The sequence below is a fragment of the Tympanuchus pallidicinctus genome, unplaced genomic scaffold, assembly GCF_026119805.1.
Source record: "Tympanuchus pallidicinctus isolate F22 unplaced genomic scaffold, pur_lepc_1.0 scaffold1, whole genome shotgun sequence".
In the NCBI taxonomy this organism is placed as follows: Eukaryota; Metazoa; Chordata; class Aves; order Galliformes; family Phasianidae; genus Tympanuchus; species Tympanuchus pallidicinctus.
In genome coordinates, this window is record NW_026294618.1 from 51,260,307 (window position 1) to 51,284,337 (window position 24,031).

Here is a 24,031-nt window from a genome sequence, read left to right on the forward strand (position 1 = left end):
AAAATGAAGTTTTCAGAAACTGGACTCTGCTCCTACTGCTTCAAATCTTGTCTGTCACTCTCCCAGACTCAGAGCTGGAGCTTGGGCATGGCCCAGCCATCACCAGGGCCTACACCAACATTGTTGGACTGTACAGCTCCTGTAAGTATTGTTGTGGAAACAAGCATTTTCTGAAACTGTTCCTGCTCACAATCTGAGTACTCAAGCACCCCAGGCTCACTCCAGAACTCCAGAATGCACTTTGTGGGCAGCCACACAAATGAGACTGGGAGTTACTAGCAGTGACATCAGGTACCTCATGCCAGATGGTCATCAGGGCGCAGAAAAGCCCCTGAACATGTTTAAGCAGGCATGTGACGAGCGGCACTTCAGCTGCCAGCTGCCCCTGGGCTTGATTTTCTGACCTTCTTCCTACAAATAGAAGGGCAAAAGAGGCAGCGCAGCCCAGAGAACAGTGACATGGGAAGTCAGGCTGCAAGGAACCCAAGTCTGAGAACAATTTATCAGGTTCCTCCTGTGTTACCTTTCTGGGGAGTTATTCTACTGCACTACAGCAGCATTTTGATTTTTTTATTACCTTTTTTTTTTTTTTTTGCCCAGATTTGTAATTATACAAATATATGATATTATATTATCCTTCCCCCCCCCCCCCCCCCCCCCCCCCCCCCGTTTTTTGTTTTTTGTTTTTGTTTTTTTTCCTGAGGGATAAAAAGAGAAGTGCCAGTCAATTCCTCTCCTACTGACATCAATGGCTGTTGGCTTAAGCACCTTATGCAGTATTTTCCCTCTTCTTATCAGGGGTGCCATATTTTTTCTGTACTTGATTTATTTTTTTTATTTATTTCTTCTAGGCATCCCTTTTATTTTTATATTTCTTATCTCTTTGTTCTCTAAGTCATTCACTTTTCATCCTAAATTATGTAATTTTCTTTTAGCCAGTTGGCATTTACATCAGTCAGCATACCCAAATGTTCATCTGTATTTCCTTAATTTCGTGTACTATATCAGCAATTCCTGCAGCAGTAATGGCTTTCTGCAATGTGACTTACGCCTCAGATTGCCCTGCTAGTTTTTCAGGCAATTATCTACTGCCTCTCCTTTTGGCAGGCACATTGCTATCTTCCCCATTTTATTTTGGTTTTGGGAGTAACATCAATCCACAGTAAGTGCCTACTACAGACTTGATGCTTCTCTGTGGAAATTTTAAGTGTTTCATATTGTTTAAAATAGAAAAACGCCTTAATACCAGCACTTCATACTGAGAAAATCAGGAAAACTCCAGTCATTTATTTGCTGGGGCTTTAGGGCTCCCTGCTTCTTTAATTCTTTCCTCTTGGTTCATCCAGAGTTTATCAGCAGACCTGATCTCTTACCATCCAAGTCACAGCCAACACCCTTTGGTTTATTTTGCATAGAAATCTGGGACACAAGCGGGGATGGCACATAGGCAGGCATCAGCCCAGCATGGTATCAAGAAGCATAAAATGTTCCTGGGAAATGGTCATGGGCCCCCAGGTACAGGCACAGTTTTATAACGATCACTGCAATGGCACCAATACAAAGTCCTGCAGTTGAGGCTTTCAAGCCTACAAAAGAACACAAAGTGGCTTGAGACCAAACAGTATCTATTGCTCACTCCAGTTTTACCCCTAAAAACCTAGCTGAAGACAGATGCTCTCTTGTTTGGAACAGATGCTGCTGGGGAAGAAGATGAAAATCCATTTGTCGTTTTGGCTCCTGTCTGAAAATGAATGTGGCCTTGGCTACAGCTCACTGCCTGATTGCAGGGAGGAGGAAATGTGCTGGAAAAATACAAGGAAGAGGAAAAGCCATGCTTCTTTGAAAGCAGTGGAGAACAGTGAGGAATCAAAGCTACAAAACTCTGGAGTCTGAAGGGCACTGGCAAGTATAGCCTGGGGATACTCAAGACATGTGGGTCTGGGGGAAGTCAGACCTTCATGTGACACAGGTGGGGTAGGGGAGAGGGACCCTGAAGCCCATTGTGCATATAGTACCTGGAGGAATAAGAAGTGGCAACACACAGGACTGCAGGAAAATGGGAGCTTGACTCACAAGACCAGGCTATGGTGGGGACTGGGTTTTGACACATGCAAAGAACTTGGCCACCATGATAAGACAAGTTTGTTCATAAATCTGTAAAGACTGCACTTCACAGTATCATAGAATCCTTAGAGTTGGAAGGGACATTTAAAGGTCATCTACTCCAACTCCCCTGCAACAAACAGGGACATCACAGTAAGATCAGGTTGCCCAGGGCCTGATCCAACCTCACCTTGAAAGTCTCCAGGGATGGGGTATCAACCACATCTCTAGGCAATGTGTTCCAATGTCTCGCCACCCACATTGTAAAAGATTTTTTCCTTATATCTAACCTAAATCAACTTTCCTTGAGCTTGAAACCAATTCGCCTTGTTCTATCACCACAGACCCTATGAAAGAGGCAGTCCCCTTCTTTCCTGTAGCTCCCCTTTAGATATCAAAAGGCCGCTATCAGGTCACCTTGTGGCCCTCTCTTCTTCAGGATGAGCAGCCTCTGCTCCTCATAGGACAGATACTTCATTCCATGGATAGGAATTCCAGTTTTCCCATACTATTTGAGAGGTCTCACAAAGCAATTGGAAAGCAATGTGAAGAAATTCTGTGAGAAGTGGGGAGAGATGGTGGAAGGTACAACTCCAGGGAAAGAGGAGCTTCCTTTTCCATGGATACAGAGAAAAAGGGAGAGGAAGCATGACTGCAGCCTTAAGAGTCAAAATGGTGCACCTGTAGAAAGAAACCCTTCTTAAGTTTGCACGGGTATATTTACATCTACTAATAAACCAAACTTTCCTTCCTTATTCCTAGTGCCAAAAGATTGCAGTCTGTTCTTATCTGATCCTTGCTGGCTGTCCTATGTGTATTTTCTAATATTTATTTATTTAGGATGTTAAGTTACTTGCCACACAGTAAAAATATTTGTATTGAACAGGCTGCATAAAGGCCCCAGATCCATGATAAATGCTCTGGAAGCAGAAAAGAAGTAGTTGGGAGGAAGGGAAAGAGGCACTGCAGGAAAACTCATTTGCTGAAAAATGCAGCTTATGTCTTATCAATTTAATTCCAGATAAGTCTTCATTTTGCTATGAGGACAGATGTGATAAATATGTTAATGGCAGATTTCAGTAGTTCAGTTTGTAGAACTGCAAGGCTAGATGGAAGTGATAATTTTTCTTTCATTTTAATTTTGAAATAAAAAGCAAGAAGGCAGGAAATTTCCTGATATCGGAACACTGTAATGACTTTTTGAAGGATAATGGACTTCAGCACAAGATGACGATTAACTATCGTGTCCTGATCCTTACTTTTTTATTAAATTCCAGTTTGCCTGGTCAGAATTTTCTCAGCTTTCTTGTTAAGCTGAGCAGATTACTGCCTGTGACTGACTTTTCCAGTTCCACATTCATAGAGGCATTTAGCATCAATCCTTACTTGAAGCTTGTGAGTATTTTACTGATACTAGTGTTCCTGTGGCTAGATACATGCTTAAGCAGGCTATTGAAAACAGACCTGGATGGAGCTCCCCTTCACCTCTCTTACTGTTTTTCTGGAGCAAGATGCTGGCGGAAGAGTCCTTTTTTTTTTTTCTTTTTTTTTTTTTCCTTTTTTTTTTTTAATTCATTAAGAAGCACATTTAGTGCCCCCAGGGAGCATAAAACTAAATGGCCTTCCATGCATTGATTACTGTTTTCCTATTAATAACATTCACTTCGAAATATTTGGTAAGAAGTCTTCTTTGACTGTTCAATTAAAAATAGTTTTAAAAAGACAAAATACCAAAACTGTGGAGGGATATACATAAAGCTTCCTAAATCTGTTGCTTATTTACTACTTGAAACTCACACTGTGTAAACTATAATTTTGTTCAATCTGTTGATCACACAGTAGCTTGTCAATATTTCAGCTGAATGGGTAATTCTTATAAGCAAAAAGAAATCTAGAAAGAATTTGCTGCCTTGCATCTTTTCAGGGGGAGGAAACTGCAGGTATCAGATAAAAAGCCTAAGGAAATTTTAGGAAACACTTTCTGAATTTCTTCTGCTCACCTGGAGATACTAAGCAAAAAACTGAGTTTCTTATATTCACAGCAGTGGTTCTAACTGAAGAACTTTCCGTTGCACATCTGGCTTGTTCTTTTAAATGAATCCTAATTTCAGAAAGGTGATGTCCTGTCTGGTTCCTCCCTGACGACTTCTCTCCAGGCAAGTGAGTGAGTGCCTCAAATTTCAAACCACTAGCATTAACTACTAGGATTTTATCAGGTCGTTCTTATTCTCTAGCTAAGCTCACCATTCAGAATCTGAATGACTTTAACTATTTCATTCAAAATGGCAGTTAGAGCCCCCTGACGACTTCTCTCCAGTGGCTCAAGTGAAGAAATGTGGATTTTCTCTGAGTGCTCGTATCCCATTTTCCATTCAACAAAGGAAAATTAGTACCACTGTTTTGTCAGTGCTGTCCTCAGCTGGGGATACAGAACTGATACGGTTTGAAGAGGTGGATAGAGATTATATTGTTTATGAGATAGAGTTAATTATTCTGATGTGTCAGATTAATTCCAGATGCCTATCACTGTATTTCATTTATTTATTTTGCCAGGACTTTGGGGTTGGGGGTGGGGAGGGGAGACGGAGGGCATGGCATGAGCTTCTTTCTTCATTCAATTAAAAACTAATATGAAACTTCAAACATACGTGTGCTGGATGTTTTTTTTTGTTTTTTTTTTTTTTTTTAAACCAAATAGAATGATGAGGTGAGAGGAAAAGCAAAAGTCTGCAGGGCCTTGTGGAAGTGAGAGAAAGGATCCCCAGGCTCTGGAAGAGAAAGCTGTGTCAGCAGGAGCTGAGCCAAATTAATTAGCCCTGTGAGGAGCCTAGGCATAGGGCTTGGTTAATGCAGCTATTTTATTTTTGTCTCTGGACTTTGTTGAACTGTGAAACGTGTCTCTGGAATACTGCACCTTGCATCCAGAGGCTGTTCTTGCACTCATGTCAGGTTCCAGTCCATACTGGCCACTGAATTCATACAATTCAGTGACTAAAATGGCCAAAAGAACACAGAGAAACACACTATACAGTTCTGCTCCTGGCCCTAGTATTCTCCTTCCCAAGGTCAGGGAGCAGCAGGTAGAGACAGCTGCAGCCTCTCTGCCCTCACAGTCTTGCTGGAATAGCTAATAGACGTTCAAAGCACAAGCCATATCTAGAGGTAACCCGCTCTGGTAGAGCATCCTCCACTACTGACATAGAACAGCCATATCTTAGACCTCTTTGGACTCGTACTGCAGCAGCATTTAATCCTGGAGCACCAGGCTCCCAAAAACTTGGTGAGGAACACCACCCTCCAGCATGCAGCCGGGCAGGGAGATGCCTGTAGAAGAGTGGCAATTCATGTGGCATTAAAGCTTATTCTAGGCTGCCACCTTGTCAGGGTTAAGTTCAGCTCATTAAAACATTTGTCTGTTATTTATGCAAATAAGCCTATGCAGAGTCACAAAATATGCAAAGTGAGCTATTTATCAGTTTGGCACAATCTCTAACTTTCTGAGACCTCAGACATCCCTGCTAGATTTAGAAGAAAATGAAGTCTCTGTACTGCTGTTTCTGGCAGAGAGGCCAAGGCAAAGCCTATCAGCTACAATCCACATCCTCTCAGAGGACTTGCTGTGCTTGGGATAGAACAGATAATGTATTCTGTGAGACTTTAAACCTATTGCATTTACTTTCACAATGTTTAATCTTATGAATAAGGGAACTCTACTTGTTTCGTCTTTGCAGGGAAGGAGATTTATGAATCTGCATAATTCAAATAATTCGAACTGCAGTTTATTATTTATTTATAAGTAGCATGTGACAAAAAAGATGTCCTCTGGCACAGTCTGCTTACATATGTCTCTTTGCCAGGGCAGCTGCAGTCTAAGGTCATTCTCACTCTTGAATGTGCAGAAGAACTCAACTCATCCCTCTCTGGTCACAGAATCACAGAATTGTAGGGGTTGGAAGGGACCTCTAGACATCGAGAACAGCCCCCCTGCCAAAGCAGGTTCCCCACACCAGGTCGCACAGGTAGGCATCCAGGCAGGTCTTGAACATCTCCAGAGAATGAGAATCCACAACCCCCCTGGGCAGCCGGTTCCAGTTCTCCATCACCCTCACTGTAAAGAAGTTCTTACGCACATTCGTGTGGAACTTCCTATGCTGCAGCTTCTATCCGTTTCCCCTTGTCCTGTCTCCACTCACCACTGAAAAGAGTCCAGCCTTGCCACTCTGCCCCCCAGAGTGACTTCAGGTCATCCGTCCCAGCTGCGTCCACTCCCAGCCTCTAGGCCACCTTTTGGCCTTCTTGCTTGGAGGACAGAGTAGAAAAAAGAGAAGGCCTAGTTGCTATGCATATACTACTCAGCAACAGCCTAAACACCGACGAGTTACCAATACCATTTTAGTCACAAGTTCAAAACACAGCATCTCACAGGCTGCTATGAAGAAAATAATTTCTATCTCAGCCAGACTCAGCACAAAAATTAATGACCAAACGCATTGGCTTAGGTTAATCGCTAAGAAAATTGTCCTAGAAGGGGTACTTAACTTTCTTAATGTTGAGGGCTTTTCTAAAAGTGTTGCCCTTTTTATTCCAGATCTATTTGACACTTGGGTAAGTGCAAAAATATGCAGTTAAAAACATCCATACAGCCTGACTTTCTGTGAATTTGATTCTGCTGTTTCCAGCTGAGCAAAATTCTCTTGATATATATAATGAAAACATATGTTACCCCTTAATAAATGTATGAATATAACCACTGTAGGTCTCTCCATTCACTTTCGCATTGCTGCAATTAAGGATTGTCTGTCTAAAATTATAAGGCCAAGCTTTCTGCTGTGAGTCAGCATGGTTCTGTTGTTTTTCATGGATCAATTAACACACAGTGGAGATTTTAAACATTGTTGTCTATAATGGCTAATTTGCCTATTATAAGGAATGGAGAGCCATCTGTGTATAACACCACAAGGATGGTGTGAAGTGGAGACTATAAATGACCTATGTTTGTAAGAAATTCAAAGACAGACGTAGCACAATATTTTACCTTTGGAGCCTGTAGTACATCAGATACATCTTGCTCAGAAACTGCAAAAACAGGCTGTCGCGCAGGTATCGCTGGCTTTTTGGGAGGTCTAGGGGGTGGAAGTACGGTTTGGTTTTCATATCTTCGTACCATATAGTATTGCTCTTCACTGATCTCTTCCACTGTTGTCCTAGTCATGGGAGGTACAACTGTCTTGACATCTTTGCTGAGTAAATGAACCAACATGTTTAAGCGATACACAGGAATTTCCCAGCTCTCCTTTGGACTGCTGGCACTACTGATCAGCAGATAAGAGTCTGTGATTTCTTCTTCAAGCTGCAGACCAGGCACAGCAGCCAAGACATCCTCTTTCATGGAAAGATCCCTCACAGACACTTTGACATTAAAAGGCAAATGAAATTCTTTGCAAATCTCAGAAAGCTGGTACTGCTTTTTGTCATGAATCACTTCCACAAAGCCACCTTCCATATACATAGGGAGAAGAACTTTCTTGTATGCATTACTTAGTATTTGTTCACAAGCTAAAACATCTATGACTTTCTTTCTTCCCTCATAAAGAACTTCACTAGTCTGACACTGCTGAACTAGAAACTGATCTCCAACTGAAACAGAAAAAAGCTCTGTATGAGGAGAATCAAAGGCTTTAGTCGCTACAACATGAAGATGTTCCCTTTCACTTCTTGCTATCTCTAAGTCATAGGCAGTTGGAAACTCCCGAGGTCTTCTCTTGAACTTTCCTTTATAGGTCATAGGGATTAAAAAATGTCTTTTGGAGGAATCGCTTCTGATCTCAGAGGCTATAACTCTTGTAGCCTGGTACTTTTTATAGATGACAATCTCTTTCCCTGTATGCAATAAGTTATAAGGTTTCTGGCTTCCTAAAAGTCCATCCATTATCTCAGCAATCATGGGAAATTCCTTGCTCGTTCTCTCAAATACATCTTCCAAAGACAGTGGCTGAAGGAAAGAGCTAGTATCGTAACAGTTTGTTATATCCTTGACCTCAACATCTAGATCAGAGAGGATATGAACTACGTCCTTACGAACTGAAAAGAAAAAGAAAAATATTTAGTTTTGTCTTCAAATTGATATAAAACTAAAGTATTTATGCCCTGTTGTCCAAATATGAAATGCACCTCTCCTGAGATGTGTGACTGTACAACTGGTAGGCTAGTCAAAGTCTACCTGTTTTAATTTGAAATACATGGTTAGCAGATATGCAGAAGACCTCACAAAGGAAATGAGAATAAGGTATTTCTGGGACAAATTAAACATACTTATATATTTATAATAAGGAAAGTACTGATGATTATCAAAAATGAACATAATTTTCCTTAAAAGGCAAGATCTTTGTATCATGAAGTTTATTCATTATTACTAGTGAAAGAGGATGCTTCAACTATAGAGGTCTACTTGTGGACTCTAGTATCTTTTCCTAAAGTACCTGGTTATATTCACAGTTAAAGCTGAGCTATTGTCTTTAGCAATCTGACAAGTAGCAATGACAATTCTAACCAAACTTGCAAAATTTAGGATGTAAAATTTCAAACTATATAGGATGACTGTGCAACTAAGGTTTGTTAAGAATTTAGCTCCAGGTCAGTGATACCAGAAGTCACTATCAATGCAGTAAAATTTAACAAGTAAATATTATTTAATGACTCTTTATTAAAATCCACTCTGCAGAGACCTTCAAACAGGTATACTATACACACACCTCCTTCTAATATGGAGTATGAATATTTCATGCCTTAAAGATGGTATCAGATGTGTATTTTAAATAATAACTTCTATGAAAGTAATTCAGGGTCTGTCTACTCCCACTCTGCTTTTGTCACATTAATACCTTCAGGTGAAACAATCCTAACCACCACATGTGAAAGTCAAGGAACATGGAACAACTAGTGAAAATGAACATTCTCTATGAACAACTAAGAGAGGTCCAGACACAAAACTTTGTTATTTATTGAGACTGAGAAGTACAGAGGATTCCTGACCACAGCCTGTGAAAATCTAATCAGATAGCTCTCTTATCAGGAATCCTTTTTATTTAACTGTGGTTAGTATTTCTCATACTTCATTTTGCATCTCTGTAGTTCTTCTAAAATTGGTGAAAATTCTTTTTTCATTGTTCACAAAGAAGTAGTTGATAATACATCATAAAATCTAATTTTCAAGTTGTATTAAATTGTTACTTAGGGCTCATTTACTATTTCTTAAATGTAGAGAATACTATGAAACATAAATAAGTACACAAAATCAACAACAACAAAAGCCCTCACTGGAAATATCTGTTTGGAAAATGAGTGAATACTACATTCTTCTGAATCTTCTAAAAGTTTTTTAGAAACATCATTTTCTTACTAAGACTTCTTATACATCTATATGGTCATAAGTATATACTGAAGCGAATCCAGATGCAGGACTAAGATTAGATCTCTGAATATAATTAGAGCTGTAGAAAACTTTTTGTCTTTTCATTTTATCTGGTGAAGATATGCTTTCCAACCTCATATTTTAAATCACATAGCAAGAAGAGTGGAATATCTCATGAAAAGCATTTAGCAGCTATAATATATTGTGCTAAAAGTCTCTGCTTGCTTTTATTTCTCTTATGTATTTTATCTCTTACCTTATACCAGCACCCAGAGGAATTTCCACAGTAAAAGTCTCCTCCTTATTTTCTTCCTGAATGACATATTTCTCTCAGGATTTCATTTCTGTGCTTTCTGATGTGCTTCCAGTAAAAGCAACAGACAGCAAAGCTTCGCAAAAGCTAAGCTCCTATCCTGCAAACTGTAACACTATGGGTGAATCATTAAGATGAACTGCAGCCAGTCTCCACCTATTACCTTTGTGGTCCTCAAGCAAAATCAAGTATTTTAGCATAAGCTGCTAGGTTTGTTTTGTTTTGTTTTTTAAATAGGGAGGAACTTTAGTCAGTACATTGTGTAAGCACACAGGTCATTGCTGCAGCTCAGCTATTCAAGCCACCATAAAATAGGAGTATTTCACTGTGTACTTATGCCCTTGCACAACTTCTATCTTCAGTTCAAAGTAATGCATGGATATGCACATTAGTAAGAACTGAAACAACAAGTTTCAGCTTTTTGGTAGAACAACTAGAACAGTATTTAATTACCAAGGGGAAAAAAAAATAAATCTTTTCTCCTTTCCTTTTCTTTCCTTATTTTAAAATCTCAGAACACAAATTACAGCTTTTAAAGATACTGGCTTTCTTATTCTTTCCCATTTCCTCAGACCCTGAGGCTTCAGAGATCATCCATGAATCTTTTATATCTATTGATATTTGTTTCTATTATAAAGTAAAATAATATTGGTTTTCATTCTGGAACGTCAATCTGAAAAACAGTGTAGTTCACAAACTGTAGTTAAGTGTCTTATAAAATCTGTATCACAGAACAGATAGAGTTCAAAAGGGTCATAAAGCCCAACTAGTTCTATTTCCTTGCCATGGGCCGGATTGCCACCCTCTAGATCAGGCTTCTCAAGGCCCCATCCAGGCTGGTCTCAAGTGTCTACAGAGATCTGGTGACTTCTCCATGGCCAAAGAGATACAAAGAAAGAGGATCTCTGAACTGAACTGAATTCTCAAGCTTTGCTTTTTCATTATGTAGTATATCTCCTTTTGAAAGATTATTTAATTTTAGTGATAAGTAAAATGATAACAGAAAGTAATACCAGGAAACTATCTGTATTAATATCTCACAGGGAAATACATATGGGAATACTATTTTTATCTTTCTGCAATTTGGAATAAGCATCACTGGTAAAGATGCCCCAGGAATTCTTGACCAAACATAATTCTTCCTTGAGCAATTTGTATGAATTTAAGGGTGCCACATCATACAGAGTAAATAATTCTTTGACCTTAATTCCTACTTACATTTCATTAGTGCCTGCACTTCATAGACAGGCATGAGAACCAAGTAGCCACCGAAATTCTCAGGAAGTGGATTAGAGGAGTTCCACATATGTAAAGCGTTGGAAAGTTTGACAATCCGGCTTCTGCACTTAGGGATTTTCCATTCTGCAATCTCTTTTAGGGTGTATAGCTGGTCATCTTCACACTCGTAGAATTTTCCTTTTTGTGATAGGGGCAAAATAAAGGAATGAGACCGGTTGTTTCTGACCATAATACAGCTCACAGCCATTGTTCCATTGATCTCTTCCACAGAATTGAAGGTGATCTGCTCACCCTTTTTGATAGTGAGGTTTGCCAGTTTTATATCCTCAGGGCTGTAGAAACACGGATGACCAAATCTTGTTGGCCCAATAGCGACTTTTCTTGTAATTTCTTCAACGCTGACATATGGTGTTTTGTCTGCCACAATCTTATAAAGACCTAAGGACAGAAAAGATGCATTATAAGAAGGAAAGCATACAAAGCAAGATGAGACAAATCACAGAATCAAAAACCACACGGTTTGGAAGGGACCTCTAGAGATCATCTAATCCAACTGCCTGCTAAAACATGCTCCCTAGAATAGGTTACACAGAAAAGCATTCAGGCTGTTCTGAATACCTCCATAGGAAACTCCACAGCTTCTGTGGGCAGCCTGTCCCAGTGCTCTGTCACCCTTAGAGATTTTTTTTTCCTCATATTCATATAGAAATTCCTGAAGTCTAGTTTGTATTCCTTGTTCTGTTGTTGGACATGGCCGAGACAAGCCTGGCCCCATCCACTTGACTCTCACCCATTAGATATTTTTAAGGATTGATAAGACCCCTGATCATATCTATGTCATGATTTCAGCCATGATAATGATTATTTTCTTCATATGATGCCATGTTTTTATTTATAATGAGAATAATGATGGTAACACACAAGTGTTTTAGTTGTCACTGAGCAGTGCTATACAGAGCAAAGAATGTTTCAGTTTTTCAGCTTCTCATGCTGTTCTGCCAGAGAGGGTGCTGGGCGGGCAGAAGGGACTGAGTGAGGACAGAAAAAGAACAGCTGACCTAGCCTGGCCAAGGGCACATTCCATGCCATACGGCATCTTGTGTAAAAACCATAAAATTCAGGGAAGTTGCTTGGATGTTGTAGCTACTTCCTAGGGACTGGCTTCTTGGGGACTGATAGGTAGGTAGTGATCAATTGCATTGTGCTTCACTTGTTTCACATATTCTTTTGTTATTATTATTTTCTTTCCTTTCCTGTCGTAGTAAGCATTCTTTGTCTCAACTCATGAGTTTTACACTTTTTTTTTTTTTTTTTTTTTTTTTTTTTGTTTCCCTACCCCATCTCACTGCAGAGGAGTGAGCGAAAGGCTGTGAGGGGCTGAGCTGCTGCCAGGTTAAACCACAACAAGCAGGTAATTCAGTTGCTAGAAATGTAACTGCGTGAAGATAATATCAACCATGTGATACAAAGAATAGATAGATGGAATTATCCCATTCTACTCCACAGCTACAACACTTCTGACATCCAGCATTTTTATGTCTGTGATTAAAAAAAAAAAAAAAAAGAGTTTTTGCTACAGAAGAACAAACAAACAAAGCAACAACAACAAAAAACATGTTCTCTTAAATTCTTATCTCTTTCCTCAGGAAACCAGACCTTAAGAAACAAATGCAGACATGATATGTGAAAGAGTGACAGCAATGTGATCATTGAGACACAGGGTGAATTTTCTCCCTAAACATCAGTACAACGCCTCCTTCTACATGCAGACTGGGAATTCCAAGAATGAGCATGTTTGAAGATACGAATGAGAAGAACTTGTTCTTAGCATCTCTGATAGACCAGACCATCAGATGGAGTGTTTCTCAGTTTGGATACTGCGGCCATAGCAATGCAATTAAAGTGTTGAAATACTGTACTGTAAGACAGAAGCTGCATCTGAGCCTCTCTAGCCCCTGGGGCCATTATTATTTCATGTTAGTCATGGCCCTTGGAGCTGTCTCATTAGGAGTTCACATCACAAGAAAAATGTGTACATTTTTATATTTGTGTGAGAGTTTTCACAGAAAAAGATGAAGTAGACAGTTTAAAGGACTAAACAGTAGGGTTTAGCCAAGCTATGTGATTAAGCTGTTCTCTTCCCAAGATGCAACAGTGTGAATGCTGCCTCATAGAATCACATTACATCTTTTATGGTCTAGCCACAGCTACGCTAACGGTGAAGCCAATATCCCAGGGCAATGCACCACATTTTTCCTACATCCCTACAAAGCCAAAAAGCAGAAATTTCATGGCCCTGTTACTAATTTCCTTTGCCTCCTCCAGATCATACAAATGGTATCATGTCCTTCGAGTAAAGGAATTCTCCCATCTTGGCAGTTATGAAGGAGGAATGGGATGCAGACTCAAGGAATGTTGCTTGGCACAACTAGAGACACTTTCTCACCAGTTCTACATCTCATGAGTGGTTCACACTACATCTAAAAATTTGTAAGTGTTCTATTTGCCTACCTCACCATTCAGAAGGGAAACTTGGACAATGCTGGATATGACTTCCTTTCTGGTGGTGATCAGAGTGAGAAGACGGGAAGGATGCCACAGCAGGTGCCCAAATCTCAGCCAGGTATGATGCAGTAGGACTCAGTTCCTACTAGCTGCAAGGAAGATACTCATTCACACCATCTCTAGACCACTCTCAAGGGATTTGCTTTGGTTAAAAATTGCTCCCACACCTTTTCCATTACTGAGCTTCACCCTGAATACACAATCAACACAATTCAGGGGCCTGGAACAAGGCAGGGGATCCTTAGGATTTCAGTCTTTAGAAAGGGTATATCAAATCAGTCCCTAGACAACCTTTTTTTTTAATCTTTAACAAAAACTGCTACATTCATTTTATAGCTTTAGTGCACTTCTTTTTAAGTACATTAAGGACACAAAGTTTCTCTCTGTTTTCAGAGGTTTTATCATCATATTGGGTGTGTTCAGTTCTAGGTACCCCATGAGATCACTTATAGCTGTGGCAACTAACAGCTCTGAGCACTTGTTAGCAACCAAAACAGCAGCAGCCTGTTTGATTTACTGCAGAAATAAGTCACTAACACTGTCCATGCTGTCTGTGATTCTGTGCCTTCACATTTGCCTATATGACAGTCAGCTTTTTCTGTGTGAAATCAGTACCTCAATGCATATACATCCTCTGTGTCTGTCCTCACTGCAGCACTGTGGGAAAGTCTCATGACTTCTTTTCAAGTTGCAAGGAAGCCACATCCATGAACATAACTGCACAGGTAAAACTGCAGCACACACTATTTTTCTCACTAGTATTTTTAGTGCTTCCAATAGATGATTTTAACAGTTATTAGCAAGCAAGTTAGCCACTGCAAACATAATCACTACTGGAGTTGTCAGTGTAGATCAAGACAAACCAGGTTCATCAGCATTTAGAAAATATCACAGTGACAAAGCACCAATGACAGTCTGAAGCTGCGGACAAGACAGCATCCCCAAACACTGTTTCTGTGTCATGCACTGCAAGCACAGAAAGGAAGGACATAATCTCTTGGCAATGCTTGGAGAAAAGAAATAGGAATATTCTTCATTAGAAATGTATTCAAACATGTGATGTATCTCAAAGGCTATAACTATGTTTGCTAATTTGTGATATAGGGGCACATGCAATGCCCCTAGAAAACCTCCAGAATCACATTTAGAAGGCTCCATAAACTATGTTAAAAAACATTTCCAGTTGCTAATATATGGCAATACACAGTCATGAGAAACTTACTTCTCATCTATGAAATTGACACCAGACTTGGGCTCTAGGAATTTCCCTGGGATTGCAGAGCTATTTGGAAGCCAGGTTTTTTTTCCAGCAATAAACTGGTGACCATCATGGGTTGGAAAGCAGGTTTCATGTAGAAGCATAATTATCAACTCTCACACAAAACTAGACAACAGATTATCCCCTCGAGCCCAGGCAGACTGAATTTGTCAGGGCTGGAAGCAGAAAACATTCATATTTCCTTCTGCTTGTTTTCTTACTTTCAGTGACAGAATGTTTGCATAGACAACTAAAGGGCCACGTGGACTTGCATTCTTAGCTTCCGTATTGATGAGACCCTTGAATTATAAGCCCCTAATAGCCACCTGTTTGTAAGTATGTAAAGTTCCATATGTTTTTCTCTCTACAGAGAGGAGGTGGATAAATAAAAATTTACTCTAGTATGATTAGGGGAAAACAACTGCAATTCCTAATTAACTGCCATAATCTGCCATGGTGCTTTCTCATAAATGCTCTCCTAGCCATGGCATGTTTATTTGTTTTTCATGTGGAAATTTGTTTTTAAAAATGTTATCTGGAACTACTCAGAATCTCATTAAAATCATTATGAGTCAAATTACAAAAACAACTGTTCTCCTAACACTAAATAGCAAGGAATTCTCCAGAGTAAGGAGACATATGGCAAATTTGAGACACTAAAGTTTGGACATTTTGAGGTTAATAAAAAAAAAATATTTTTTCACAAATCAAAAAATGACTGAATCAAAATATCTTGGACTTTCATGAGAGTGCTTGGTGGAATGTTAGGGGGAATACCAGAGTGAATTAGAAAAATCCAGCAGGTTTACTGCGAGCTGACATTCTTGCTCATATAGATCTATTTTTCAAATAATTTGGGATATGATCAAAAACACAGATCTGTTGGTCTACGCATACACTGTTGATCTGCATCAACATTCACCAAGTGTCAGTGAATTTCAATGGGCACCATTTTTCTACATGGAGGAATTCATTCCACATTTTATTTCACATCCATATCCAGGTCAGATGTCATTATGTAAATTTGCCCCTCTGTTGCCATCTGTCACATAGCAAAAAAAAATTGCAACAGAATATTGGTGGGAAGGTTCAATCTCTACTGCCATACCAACATCCTCCTCCAACACTGTGGGCCTACATAATAAATTAACTTTTAAGCATAACTTTCGGAGCAGACCTCATAAACAGCAATTAGTGAAATTTATAGGCATTGTTACTCTTCAAGAATCCATATCAGCTAGTGAAATTCCTGCCTAATTATCATTTCAGAATTATTAAGCCCTAAATCTGAACACCCTATAACTTACAAGAAATGTTTTATCTAACAGTGTACACATTGATAGAGGAAGAGGGTTTCGGAGTCAGAGAAAATAATTTTTACTGTTATGGGAGAGAAAATGATATGGATGATTCGTTTCATGCTGTGGAAAAGCATGTTTATATAGAAGGATGTTTTTCCACATTTGTATGGAACAATATATTCAGCTCCCTTTTACTAGTAATACAGTGCAACTCTATGAAGTTTTACACATTCCCTGTTTCCAGTCTTAATAAGAGTTCTGAAGAAAAGGAGCATCCATTCTATTCTCTTTTTCTTCTTTGTCCAACAGATTACTGAGGTAATCAGGCTCACCTACGAGAGCAGCAAATAGTCTTCAAGTTAAAAATAACAGAATGACCTTCTGTCCTAGACTAGAATCATAGAATTCTTATGGTTGGAATGAACATTTAAAAGCCATCTAGTCCAATTCCCCTACAAAGAACAGGGAAATGCACAAGTAGATCAGGGTGCCCAGGGTATGATTCAGCCTCACCTTGAAAGTCTCCAGGGACAGGGCACCTACCACATCTCTAGGCAGCGTGTTTCAGTGCCTCAGCACCTTCACTGCAAAAGACATTTTCCTTGTATCCAACCTAAATCTATCCTCTTTAAGCTTGAAACTACTTCCCCTTGTTTTATCACCACATACCCTGCTAAAGAGTCTATCCCATTCTTTCTTGTAGCACCTCTTTAGATACAGAAAGGCTGTTATCGGGTCACCAAGCAGCCTTCTTCAGGATGGACAGCCCCAGCTCCCTCAGCCTGTCCTCACAGGACAGGCGTTCAAACCTTGGATAATTTTTTGGCTATCCTCTGGATGGTTTCCAACAGATCTGTGCCCCTCCTGTACTGAGGACTCCACATCTGGATGAGGTCTCACTAGCACAGAGCAGAGGGGCAGGATCACCACCCTCAATCCGCTGGCCACGCTTCTTTAGAAGCGGCCCATTATGAGCTACGAGGGTACACTGTTGGCTCATATCCAGCCTCCCATCTATCAGTACCCCCAGGTCTTTTTCAGCAAGGCTGCTCTCAATCCTTTTATTCCCCATCTTGTATCAGTAGCGAGGACTGTCTCAACCCCGGTACAAGATCTAGCATTTGGATTTGTTGAATACCATGAGGTTCACCTGGGCCCATTGCTCAAGCCTGTCTAGGTCCCTCTGATTGGCATTCTGTCCCTGTCGTACGCCAACCACACCCCACTGCTTGGTGTTATCATAGTAGCTTCAGTTTCCCGAAGTATTGTAGAAGAACAGAATCAACTTAGTTCCCGACTCCTCTGGAGCTGATTTGATTGCCACTCTTCCACCACCCACACTTCCTCCTCTGTTCCATCTGCTGCAACATCTTTTTCCCATTGTGCCTCAAACTCTCTACTACAATCCCTCATCTCCTGCTGCTTATTTCACTCCTGAGGCTGATGGGATTTTCCTCTGTATCATTTTCCCAGTCTGTGCCACTGATAGTCACAGTAATATTTTCATCAGATCACCATAGTTCAAACTTGGCATCACCACTGGAGAGCCATGTATCTGTTACCTCCTTGGCAGAAGCCCAAGGACTGATTTCCTGATAGCTTCTGTTTTGCAGGGCATTCACTCTGCTACATGGAAGTCTTTCAGATTGACAGCTCTTTAACTCCTACCAAGGTGAGCCTTACTGTGCCCAGTCACATGCACATATGGCCACAGGCAAGTCTCCTGCCTCATGGTTAGCAAAGGCTGAGAGCTCAAAGGGATGGTTGTGCTCAGCTACATCTGTCAGGTCCTGTAGGAATGAGCAGCGACAGCTGTCAGAGACATGTTGAGAACAGGGACAGACAAATAATATTTTTGCAGAAAAGGGAATTTAACAGAACAAAATGAAATCATTTGTGCTGGCACACTGTTCAGATGTTGTGTAAATTACCTGTCTCTGCTAACTTGTTAGCAGTGAAAATTGTAGTTCAAAATGCTGGTATATATAGCCATCAAAATGCCTAGAGTAGCAGCAGGTTTCTTTTTGGTCCAATGTATGAACACAGAAAGAACTGCCTGACCCTCTGAGGCATGAAGATGAACAAATTAGAATGAGGATAAAATGAAATAACACAGTGAACTTGCAGTTGTAGTGGTCTCACTAATGCAAAGGCCAGATAAGGCCTTTATCAAGAATCTGATTTGCCAGAGCAGAAAAAAAGAATTCTGTAGGTTGCAAACACATTCAGCAAGACAAAGAGGAAGGCTCATTTAAAGCCAATGAGTCCAGTACTTCTCTCAGAGAGATCATCCCCAGAGTTATCTAAACAGATGAGTGGCTTGCTTATGTCAGCATGCATAAAGTGAAGGGGTAGACAGGCTCATCACATGCAAATGACAACTTATAACAGAAGTGGAAAACAACATCAAAAATGTTTTCTTTTCATCAATAATAGCAAGAAAGCCCTGCAAGTGCAATGAGAATACAGTGACAGTCTAGAGACTTGTGGATATTTTTACAGAAGAAAAAAAATCAACAACAGTGTGGAAAAATATCATCAGCAATTTGGTTCTGTTCTTTGATGTAGAGATGAGACAAGCCAACAACATTGTTAGACTAGTTTCATTCATTTGGATCAAGATTTGGGTTTTCAGGCCCAGATTATCAAGTCCAACTGTTTCACTGAGAACATAATGTGTATAAGTAATGTGTACATTTTCTAGAAAACTAGTCAGGAGATAACAAAGATATAAATTGTAGGTATTTGACTAGATTTAAAGGTGTTCTCAGCAGGGCCATGATATCCAAATGCCAAGTTGTAAAACTGATCACTTGAGTGCAAGCAAATCCAGAGTCACCAAGATCAATTACTCAAAATTGCAAGTCATTCTGTTCTAAAAATCATGAGATTCAACATTAATAAATGTAGGATTACTTTTAGTGCTTAGTTGTGCTAGATGTTTTAGGATTCAGATGTTCAGCCCCATCTGTCAATCAAGATACAGACTATAGCTTACTACATGTACATATATTTTAGAGATATAGAAAAAAATTAATAATAGCAAAGATTGGAATTCAAGAATCTTGAGAGTTCACAGTATCACAGTACTTCAATATCTCTAGATAGACACAAATAATTAAAATGTCTTTGATCATTATTTTTGGGCCCTATCAGTGCTTGAAAATGACATTTCAAAAAAGCCTCTTAATAAGTGGTCATACAAAAGGTTCTGATTCATCAAATAAGAATAACATGAAAGCATATTGAGAATCCACTAGGGAAAAGAACATTATATGTAGGACTACTTCAGAGAGAAATGTGTATTTTAGAGATTGAAAATGAAGGCATGGCAGAAGATACTTTCCTATGTAATTCAGATGAAATGTTGCTTTTCTATGTGCTTTTGCATTTTATTTGCTAAGGAAATGTGCCTTGTCTCCCTCTGAAGAAAAACAAAAAACACTCAATTCTGGTGGCTGATATAACCTAAGTATTTTATATGTGCCTGCGCACAGTCTTACATGCACTGTGATGCATAGAAAAACACCAGTGATGTTACCAAGTCAAGAATTCAATCTACTGCTCCTAGGTTTACCACTTTCCAGGCAGTTTCTCAACCTGGTTTGCCTCCTCCACTTCCCACATGCATAAACTCACAGCATTTCCCCCTCTGCATTTCAGTCGCTCCTCTACTTAACACAGCCAGTCCCTAAAAAGCAGATGAAATGAGATGCAATACTTGGCCACCTCTCCCTACATGATCAGAGGATGATATTTTTCGATTAAAATATTAAGCCAGTATCAGATGCAAAGCATCAAGTCCAAGTTCAAAAAGGTGAGCATTCTGGCACATCTCCATAGAACTGTCTGTTTTCCTCTGTTCCCAGGCACAAAGCAGCTACTTTGGCCACAGGAATTAAAATAAATGATTTAATCAAAATGAAACATAATGAAATATTTGAAGTCTTTTTTACTCAGAATGGTTGACATACCAACAGTAATTAAATTATGTTCTGCATATATGGCCAAAAAAAAAAATCTCAAAATTTGACAGTCCCAAACAACTGAATGGATGTCTTTGTAAGAATTCTTAGGCTGAGTGACCTCAAGTATAAAGATCATTTCTGAACATTACAACATGAATAACTTCTATCCAGATTTGAAAGAGAACTATAGGAATGGAAGTGTAAAAATGAGTGGGTCGTTTTTTGTGCCATCTGATAAAATTGTATCTTTGACAGCTGAGACAAAAGCTCAAATAAATATCAGTGAAGACAGTAAATAAATAAAATGCAAAAAGGTGATTATAATTCCTCAAAAACATGTATTCATGAAATACTATACCAGGAAAATTTAGCGGTAATTCCACTTTGGCAGAAAACTGGCTGTCTTCATTATTCTCACAGATACTTGCTATGAGCTTATTAATTTTGAAGCCAATAACTTTAATCACTTCTCCTGTTGACAGGCAGCATTCATTTCCGAACATTTCATAGATGGAACCTGAAAAGAAACATAAACGAAAAATGTTCAGCTTTTTCTCACTTTTTCAACTATCTTTATGTCTTTATATAAAAAAAAACCCTGAAATTATATGAAATATACTTATCCTGCAACAACTAATCTAATCTTTATTTTCTTCCTTACGTTCATAAGAAAATTCATCTTGAGACTTCAGTCTCTCTAGGCACCAACTAGAAGTGCAGCTTGACCTTCCTTCTCCATTCAAGCTACGTCCATCTCGGGTGTTTCAGAAGCATGTACGTATCAGAGTGGAATAATAAAGCAAATGAGTAACAAAAGCCAAGTTATGTAGAAGAAGGAATTTTTTTTTCCTGGTCCCTGCAGGAGAATAGTAGAGGCTTTGAGGCATGGAATTAATTGACTATATATACAGTGCAGCAAACACATAGTGATTAAGTCTTCTGTGAGTTCTATTTGTAGATAGTATTACTTTGAACACAAAAATATTCTCGTCAGAAATGCTGAATTTAATGCCAGCTTCCATTCTTCTGATGCAGTGCAGTTCCTACCATGAATTTATCAAGCCCTATCCTGAATTGATATGGAAGTATCAAGCTTAGAATCCTTCCTCAGAGTTTCGTTTCTCTCATGATGAGAAACCTTATTCTCATTTCCACTCATTTTTTGTTGACTGTTTTTCCTTCCTCTGCTACTGACTTTTCTCCATTATTTAAAACGTTTCTTTTTTACTCATTTCCATTTTCCCATTCCAAGAGTACTTGCAAAGTTAATTTTGTCCCTTCTTGGTTTCATTATTGACAAAAATCTCATAGAAACAAATTTTCTTTATCTTCTCTAAGAAGATAAATTTTCCTTTCCACAATCATTCTAATAGCACTTTCTTGCATCTTGTTCAATTTAAACTCTTGTATTTTTCTCTCTTCTTTTTAACATGAGTTGCCAGAATGGTCTCAAGCAGTGAGGGATATTTAAAACCTGACCTCTGGCTATATACAGCAATCAATAATTTAGATGGCCTGTACTGAAATATTGCCATTGCCTGCAGAACTCCCTTCACACAGAAAGTAGTAAACTCTACTCCACAGCTTTCCTTGTAGTTGGAGGAGGAAAAAAAAAAAAAAAAAAAACAACCAACAACCAAACAAGCCAAAACAACTCACTTTTTTTTTTTTAATCAAAAGTCATATAGAACATGCAGCTGTTAGCCCAGTGATTTTCCTAAGGCTTAGTCAAGATCAATTCCAATCAACTGAGTATGGGATATATTTATCATCTTTGCTGCAGCACTTGCAGGTAACAAGTACTTTGTGGCCACCACCTCAGCCTCACTGGAAGTCACTTGGTAACTGGTGTGAGCAAAAATCACTCAAGTTTTAGCTTAAACCCAAAGCTTGAGTTTGGATTTAGGCTAACCAATAGCTTTGTGTCAGAACAGGAGAATGAACAAAAATGACATGGAAAAATTGACTGATTTTACTCTGTCTTGAAGACATGTGCAGGTAACTGTAAACTTTTCTGTTTGTTGTGTGATCCTCTCACAGTTAAGATGGACGCTGGGGAATCCTCACCTGTTCCATTGAAAAAGACATGTGAGCATAGGTTTTAGCTTTATGCAGAAGGAATCTAATGAATAATTTTAAAAAACCTAAACAAACAGTCCAAACAAAAATCTTATGATAGTTGATTTTTGTTGCCTGTTTTCCCTTCCTGTAGTACTACATGGGATAGAGAGGACTATTGTACTTAGACTCTAAAATTCCCGGAAGGCTGATGACTTTCTGTTGCACATTAGTACAATGGTCAGTGTAGAGTTGTTCTGGATTATAGGGCCATACAAATACTAACCACAGTCAAGAGGAAGAACATTCTGTTCATGCATCCTTTCAATTAATCTGATGCCAACCAGAAGACCAAGAAAGCTATTGCCCTCTAATGTAAAAAAAAAAACCAATTTGGTTTTCTTACTGTAAAGACACTGTGTAGTTGTTTACTCTTCTTTCAGCCTCTTAGAAATTCAACACTGACTAATCCAACTTCTTCCACCAGATATTGCTACGCTTGCAGTAGCCACTGCTCTAATGCATGAGGAATTATCATAGCTCTCATTGCTTCAGCTGAACTCCATAGGATATTTTATGACAGTCAGAAAACTGTGTGTGCAATACTTATTATTATTAAAACGAGAGGGAGAGAAAAATCGAGCAGCCATGAAGAGAGTAATATCCCTTTTGAGCTGAATCACCTCACTCCTCACATCAGACAGTAGATTTCACAAGCAGCCATGATATTATTAGATACAGGGACTCCCACAGGACCAATTGAGCTCCACATTATAGAAATCTGCAAAGATGAGAAAAGAATTCCAATATTCTCACCCTTGAATAAATATTTGCAAAAATACACTCAAAGTGTGAGCTTGTGACTACCAGGGTTGTTTTTTTTTTATTCAGTGCAGCTTTAGATCAAGCTTCTCCAGTTTACTTCACTTGAAAAGAGACCCCTAGAAATCATTTGATGTATTGAAAGTAACTCCACTGACTAATTATGGGCTTCAGGCACATTTACTTTCATCTCTGTCAGACAGCCTTTGCAAGCTCCCCTCAGTCCATCTGAGACCCACCACACATCCAGACATAGGCAACATTGCTCCATAAGAACACAGGCACTGAACAATGAAGGTTCAGTGACCTAGCTGGCTCGAGGTGATTTCCAGATAGCACAGTAGCTAGAGTGAATCAAATCAAGAACAAATCCTGGGGTGAAGAATGTAGCAATACAGATGCTAAACTTCTCCAAAAAAAAAAAAAAAAAGTGTAATTGAAGAAGATTTAACCACTGTTTCAGTCTATATCTGCAGCAGAGTGCTGCCCTTGGGAATTGAGGAGGAGATACTGAGGTTGTCCCTGATTATGGCTGGTTTTGGAGGCAGTACTACTTTTATCAGATTTGTTCTTCCTTAAGCATAATAGTTTTGCTACAAATTATACTGCATAGAATTTAAGAAGCTCCGCCCTCCGTATAGAATATAAAATATAAACACAACTTTAAAAAAAGCTTTAACACTGATCGGTTATTGGCAGGCTAAAGAAACTGAAGAACCAGTCTGGCAGCACCTGTAAAAAGAGCCTAGTACTGCCAAACGCTCAAAAATAGATGACTAGATGGCTCAAAAATACACTTTTGAGAAAGCAGTCAAAATTTTCAAAGCATAAGAAATAGATGTTATAATTATGAAATATACCAGAGAATTTGGCTCAACAGTTACTATATCAAAAGAGAATAGATAGAATGCTTACCCATATCCTGAGCTCACTGTGAAACTCCAGAAGAGGGATCTCCAGAAGAGATCCTTCCACACTGGTAGCCAGCTCTTA

General features: G+C 39.2%; 1 protein-coding gene across 2 annotated transcripts in view; it reads right to left on the reverse strand.

Annotated features, from left to right (window-relative positions):
• The window catches only part of THEMIS (thymocyte selection associated), a 75,486-nt gene that overhangs the window by 40,128 nt on the left and 11,327 nt on the right, over positions 1-24,031 (reverse strand). Inside the window, exons 2-5 of one of the 2 annotated variants that reach the window (XM_052681304.1) lie at positions 20,517-20,675; positions 11,358-11,504; positions 11,046-11,243; positions 7,139-8,184 (exon numbers count right to left, since the gene is read on the reverse strand). In XM_052681304.1, the coding sequence (XP_052537264.1) occupies positions 7,139-8,184; positions 11,046-11,243; positions 11,358-11,504; positions 20,517-20,675 (1,550 nt within the window). Of the gene's footprint in view, positions 1-7,138; positions 8,185-11,045; positions 11,505-20,516; positions 20,676-24,031 lie in introns of both variants that reach the window. The other variant, XM_052681294.1, reaches the window with a different exon arrangement.